This window comes from Sinocyclocheilus anshuiensis, unplaced genomic scaffold (assembly GCF_001515605.1).
Source record: "Sinocyclocheilus anshuiensis isolate Anshui unplaced genomic scaffold, SAMN03320099.WGS_v1.1 scaffold708, whole genome shotgun sequence".
Taxonomy (NCBI): Eukaryota; Metazoa; Chordata; class Actinopteri; order Cypriniformes; family Cyprinidae; genus Sinocyclocheilus; species Sinocyclocheilus anshuiensis.
This window is the reverse complement of record NW_015555881.1, coordinates 2,651,647-2,659,146: the sequence shown is the minus strand read 5'-3', so window position 1 is coordinate 2,659,146 and position 7,500 is coordinate 2,651,647. Positions and strand designations below refer to the sequence as shown.

General features: G+C 32.8%; 1 protein-coding gene across 1 annotated transcript in view; it reads left to right on the top strand.

Moving 5' to 3' along the window:
• The window catches only part of scarb2b (scavenger receptor class B, member 2b), a 30,475-nt gene that overhangs the window by 2,593 nt on the left and 20,382 nt on the right, over positions 1-7,500 (top strand). Inside the window, exon 2 of the mRNA XM_016470193.1 lies at positions 5,206-5,366. Coding sequence (XP_016325679.1) covers positions 5,206-5,366 — 161 coding nt within the window. The remainder of the gene's footprint in view (positions 1-5,205; positions 5,367-7,500) is intronic.

Sequence of the window (7,500 nt, the reverse complement as noted above, 5' to 3'; positions counted from 1 at the left end):
ATCCATTTTATTTAAATATATATTTATATTTATTCATTTACTTATTATTTCATAATCTATATTAATATTTATTTCAGCTAGTTTGCAAGGCTTCATGTTTGTTTAGTTTAAACGAAAAGTACTAAAGTACTAAAATAACTAAAAAATAATAACTAAAAATGAATAAAAACTATACAGTTACATTTTTATCAAAAACACAACTGAACGAACACTTGAAGATATATGAAAGTGAAAACAGAAAATATAAAAAAAAAAAAGATTTAATGAAAAATTCTAAATATTAGCAAAGACTATAACGGTATATCAAATAACACTGTCTTACACTGAGATCAGCATTTGCTTGTAGTTTTAGAGCTGCAGATTTAGTCAGAAAAGCTATGAATTTATTGTCAGACTAATATGCAGAATATTTGGCCATCAGGGCATCTAGTACTGCGGCACACAGTCTGTTTAACGCTGGTTTGTGTCTGAGCTCATTCCTTCAGTTCTCCAGATAATCAAACACATGAAAACACAGGCCCGAGGAGGAGAAAATCAGCCGTTCGAGTCTGAGAAAAGAAAACACACACATCCTAGTTAGTGCGGTTTGCTAAGCTGTATCTTTAGTTGACATCAGCCTCCGAAGATCTGAAGGCTTTTCTGTTTATTTCGCTAACTACACACGATTATACGGTTAGATTAAATGCCGTTTTTCTGTTCTGCTTTTTTCCAGAACCCAATTTACACTACCGTTCAAAGAAATTAATGCTTTTGTTCATCAAGGATGTATTCAAATGATCAGAAGTGCATTTGAAATGTTACAATGTTTCAGATAAATGCTGTTCTTTTGAACTTTCTATTCATCTGTGAATCCTGAAAAATAAAAAGTATCACCGTCTCCACACAAATATTGTGCAGCACGACTGTTTTCAACATTGATAATAATCAGAAATGTTTCTTGAGCAGCAAATCAGCATATTAGAATGATTTCTGAAGATCATGTGACACTGAAGACTGGAGTAATGATGCTGAAAATTCAGCTGCGCATCACAGAAATAAATTACAGTTTAACAGAGATTCACATAGAAAACAGCTATTTTAAATTCTAATATTATTTCACAATTTTTACTGTATTTTTGATCATATAAATGCAGCCTTGGTGAACAGAAGACACAAAACATTATTATTATTATTCCAAATTTCTGAATGTAGTGTGTATGAATTTTTGTATGATTCTTTGGCTTGTGTAGCTGTAGTTTGACTATTTATAATATAAATAGTATTTTGGCCATTAAAAGAGTCTTAAATGCAAGTGAAGCTTAGATATAAACACCTCATTGTTCTACTTCAGTGTTTTTTCTAGACGTCTTGGCTGGTGGCTGCTGGATTTTTACATGAGAAAAGACGAGAAGAAAAGAAAAGTTGCGGCAGTTGATTCGAGGAATGAGTGTGAGCTGATGGTCATGTGATCTGTGAGGTGTGTGTGTGTGTGTGTTAATGAGGGTCATTCAGTCCAAGCCTCGTGTGTGTGTGTTAGTTTTAGTGGGGAAGAAACTCATTGTGTTTTTGAGATTCTTAATGCAGTTTTGCTGAAAGGTTAGAAAGTTAAGTGTGCTTCAGATGCAGTGACCGTCATTAACACTGATGTAGACCAATAACAGACCGATTATGAGCCCATAACTGTGCCTGATTAACAGAAAGTTAGTATATATCTGCATTATATCAGTCAGAATCTCTCTTGATCTCAGTATCAGCCACTGGACGAACCCATATCAACCACACGAGCTGCTCCGTTACATGCTGATGAATCAGAGCGTTCAGTAACAGTGATTCATTCACACTGAGGCATTATGGGTCATTCTGTACGGTTTATGGCAGGTCATTTACTTTTATCTGAACATTCTGTTTAATTCACTGTAGCACTTTAATTCCCTTAATTCAGAAACAAACATGATAGGTTTACACTTATTATATGAGAGTAAAAGATTGTATTATGTGTTTTGAAATTGTCAAGTATGTTATGTTAAGTAATATATGTAATTAATATAAATGTATTTATATATAATTTAATGCATTTATATTTATTTTTCATGTTTTTATTAGTAGTAGTAGTATTATAAATACATTAAATATATATCTAATATATATATTCTGAGCTCATTCCTTCAGTTCTCCAGATAATCAAACACATGAAAACACAGGCCCGAGGAGGAGAAAATCAGCCGTTCGAGTCTGAGAAAAGAAAACACACACATCCTAGTTAGTGCGGTTTGCTAAGCTGTATCTTTAGTTGACATCAGCCTCCGAAGATCTGAAGGCTTTTCTGTTTATTTCGCTAACTACACACGATTATACGGTTAGATTAAATGCCGTTTTTCTGTTCTGCTTTTTTCCAGAACCCAATTTACACTACCGTTCAAAGAAATTAATGCTTTTGTTCATCAAGGATGTATTCAAATGATCAGAAGTGCATTTGAAATGTTACAATGTTTCAGATAAATGCTGTTCTTTTGAACTTTCTATTCATCTGTGAATCCTGAAAAATAAAAAGTATCACCGTCTCCACACAAATATTGTGCAGCACGACTGTTTTCAACATTGATAATAATCAGAAATGTTTCTTGAGCAGCAAATCAGCATATTAGAATGATTTCTGAAGATCATGTGACACTGAAGACTGGAGTAATGATGCTGAAAATTCAGCTGCGCATCACAGAAATAAATTACAGTTTAACAGAGATTCACATAGAAAACAGCTATTTTAAATTCTAATATTATTTCACAATTTTTACTGTATTTTTGATCATATAAATGCAGCCTTGGTGAACAGAAGACACAAAACATTATTATTATTATTCCAAATTTCTGAATGTAGTGTGTATGAATTTTTGTATGATTCTTTGGCTTGTGTAGCTGTAGTTTGACTATTTATAATATAAATAGTATTTTGGCCATTAAAAGAGTCTTAAATGCAAGTGAAGCTTAGATATAAACACCTCATTGTTCTACTTCAGTGTTTTTTCTAGACGTCTTGGCTGGTGGCTGCTGGATTTTTACATGAGAAAAGACGAGAAGAAAAGAAAAGTTGCGGCAGTTGATTCGAGGAATGAGTGTGAGCTGATGGTCATGTGATCTGTGTGTGTGTGGTGTGTGTGTGTTAATGAGGGTCATTCAGTCCAAGCCTCGTGTGTGTGTGTTAGTTTTAGAACTCATTGTACTCATTGTGTTTTTGAGATTCTTAATGCAGTTTTGCTGAAAGGTTAGAAAGTTAAGTGTGCTTCAGATGCAGTGACCGTCATTAACACTGATGTAGACCAATAACAGACCGATTATGAGCCCATAACTGTGCCTGATTAACAGAAAGTTAGTATATATCTGCATTATATCAGTCAGAATCTCTCTTGATCTCAGTATCAGCCACTGGACGAACCCATATCAACCACACGAGCTGCTCCGTTACATGCTGATGAATCAGAGCGTTCAGTAACAGTGATTCATTCACACTGAGGCATTATGGGTCATTCTGTACGGTTTATGGCAGGTCATTTACTTTTATCTGAACATTCTGTTTAATTCACTGTAGCACTTTAATTCCCTTAATTCAGAAACAAACATGATAGGTTTACACTTATTATATGAGAGTAAAAGATTGTATTATGTGTTTTGAAATTGTCAAGTATGTTATGTTAAGTAATATATGTAATTAATATAAATGTATTTATATATAATTTAATGCATTTATATTTATTTTTCATGTTTTTATTAGTAGTAGTAGTATTATAAATACATTAAATATATATCTAATATATATATATATATATAATATATATTTAATCTAACACTTGACCCTTTTAATGATAATAATAAATTAAATACATTAAATTATATATAAATATATTATAACATCTATGAAATATTTAATTGAAACAATAATATGAAAAGATATATAAAATATATATAATTTAATGTGTTTATATTTATATTTAATGTATTTTATTATTATTTCTACTACTACTACTACTACTACTACTACTACTAATAATAGTATTATTATTATAAATACGTTTTATATATATATATAAATATATATATATGGAATACTTAATTAAACTAATAATAATAGAAATGAAATGCATTAAATAAGAATGATTAGAATTATTGTTGCTTCTATATATATGTGTGTGTGTGTGTGCGTGTGTAAAGTTATTATAAAGTGTTAAATAGTTGAGTCACAGTTACTAAAGCTGTCTTGTATCAGTTATGTTTTCTAAGAATTGTCCCTATTCCTATAAGTGAATAACGGCTGCTAACACCATTAGGTTAGTAAACTGTCAGTGCTTAACCGTCTTCAGTTAGAGTTCCTGTTGAAGTGAGGAGATAAGCATTTTAACTGGTTCCTCCTCAGAAGAGCAGCGATCACATGATCCGATCCTCCTCCATCCTCAGTCGAAACAAAGTCATGTTTAAGTCGGCGACACTGACTCCTCTGAGGAACAACTCGTCTTCATCGAGTCTCTTTCTATCTGAACGGCTGGCTGTCGGTCAGAATGAGTTGCAGAGTGAAGCAGATTCCTGCTGACCGTCGGACATCTGGCTCTGATGATAGTGCTGATTCCCTAGTTAAAGCTGTGCTGTTTGTGATCTCTGTCCTCCTCCATGATCGATGTCTCAAACACACCTCAAAGGTCCAATCACCCCAAACGCGGCGCCGGCGCTAGAGATTATCTGGGAGAAGCATTTAACCCAGTGTGGATTCAGATGCTTATTGAATAGTCTTTCATGCTCTCGTAATACTTCCCGACTCCTGCATGTTTCTGCTGCTGGCTGAACTTCTAATGACCCGACTGAGCCAGAACAAATGAATTTTATCAGCATTTGGGGAATTTAGAAATGTTACATTTGAGCGGTCAACAATGTAGCGCTGTAGGTCAGTAGGTCGTGACCTCAGGTGACACGGAATGACCTAAAGACTTGACCTTTTCCATTTCCAGTGTGATGAATGAAGCAGAAGCGAGGTCAGCTGCGATTCTGAGCATGATGACATTAATGTAAAAGTTTATTTTGAAAGATAGTTTTCATTTGCACAAATAATTATAACTTCATTTTATTTACAGCTTCGAAAAATCAGTTTGACAGCGAATGACCTCAAAGTTTATGGACATGAACTACAGCCACAAAATGTTTGATTGCAATGTAAAATATCCCTGTTGTGTTCTGTGCGTTCAGGAGATCACGCTGACGGAAGGCAGTAAAATTTTCGCCACGTGGAAGAATCCACCGCCTCCGGTCTACATGGAGTTCTTCATCTTCAACGTCACAAACCCTGACAAGTTCCTGAAAGGAGAAGCCAAACCTCATCTTACTACAATGGGGCCGTACACCTACAGGTACATCACATGAACACACAGACTGCTGGGATCAGATGGTTCGGTTTTCATGAATTCGTGAAATCAGTTTTTGTCCTAACCAGCCATAATAAGCGACAGGGCGGTTGGTCACTGGTCCAAAATCCCTCTCCACAGAACTGCATAACATGTGATATGTCATGTTATGTTGTTCTGTTTTATGTTATTAAACAACATTATGTAAATAAATAACATTATGTTTTGCTATGCTATGTTTTTTAATAACATAACATAACTAAACAAAACATAACAGTATCACGTAAAGCATAACATGTTGTTTTGTTTTGTTATGTTAAGTATTTATGTTATAAGACAACATATTAAAAGATGACAAACTTAACATTGTTATGTTATGTTTTTTGTAATAAAACATAACAAAAACATAATATAACATAACTAAACAAAACATATCAGCATCACATAAAACATAACATGTTATTAAGTTTTTATGTTAAAAACAACATAACAAAACATAACAAATATTACATTGTTTTGCTATGTTATGTTTTTGGTTATAAAACAACATAAATATAACTTAAAGCATGATATAACAACATAACAGCATCACGTAAAAACAACATAAAACATAACAAAATATAACAAAACAACATAGCATCAAAACATATAACTTAACATGTTATGTTTTGTTATAAAACATAACATAACAAAATAATGACAAAAACAACACAACATCAAAACGACATACATCTTAACATGTTATGTTTTACTGCTTTGCTTTGTTTTTCTTATAAAGCATAACTTAGCAAAACAAAATGTAAACATACAGTATAATACTGTAATATAACAGCGAGCTGTAACATGTTATGTTTTGTTTAATGTTATATTTTGTTATGCTATAAAACAACATAAGAAAACATAACAAACGGGACATTATTTTGCTATGTTATGTTTTTTTATAAAACAACATAACACAAACCTTATATAACAACATAACATCATCACGTTAAACATGTTATTTTTGCTATAAAACAACATAAAACATACTATTAAAAATAATAAAACAAAACAAAGAATACAGTAACATAACAACATAAAACAACACAAACATAATATAAAAAATAGTGTCATGTTTTGCTAAGTCATGTTGTTTTTTATGTTTTGTTATGTTCTTTCATGCTATGCTTTGTTTAATTTAATTGATGCATTTAGCAGACGCTTTTATCCAAAGACAATTTTTTACCAGTATGTGCGTTCCCTGGGAATCAAACCCACGACCTTTTGCGCTGCTATCGCAATGCTCTACCACTTGTCTAATGTAGGCCTACATTAAGTGCAATTAAAAGATCAAATTCGATATATAGTTATTATTTGATGTACTACAAGGCAAGCAGATGGCCATGAACACAATGCGCAAACTTTCACTTATCCTCCCATACAGCAAAACGCTTAATGTGGCATAATAACGGACTAAGATTATAAAGACAATTCAGTAGCCTATATGTCTTGTTGTTGACTCAAAGTATATACAGACCAACAAATATGAATGTGCATTATGAAATGCATTAAGTGATATTAAAAGCATCTACTCCGTACAGGCAAGCAGACGAGCCCAGAACGCAATGCGTTAACGTTATACATTTTCCTCCCATAGAAAATCATTATAAATAAAACACGTAGGCTAATGTAGCTTAATGGACAAAGAGAATGATATAAAAGAGCTGTAGACAGTTTATTCTATATGGGAAAACGCTTAACGTGAAACTTTGCGTGTTGAATTTATTCTGGGCTCACCTGCTTGCCTGTACATATTAGTTATGTATATTTTAATAATGAAGAGGAGCATATTGAGTTTGGTCTTTATCATCTTATTCCTTTATGCTACATTATGCCACGTTTTGCGGTATGGGAGGAAAATACTAGGCTATACATATTCATTATATTAATAAACTGTATATTGCATTTGATATTTTAACAGCATCTTAATACATTAAGCCATATTAAGTGTTTATGTTTTTCTACAGGAGGAAAACGCTTAGCGAGAGACTTTGTGCATTGCGTTAATATTCTGCTGTTCTGTGGCCACGGATTTGCGGGTCTTGTCTTTTTCTTGCAGGACCCTGTATGTTATAGTACTAAATTAGTTTTAATCGTTTAA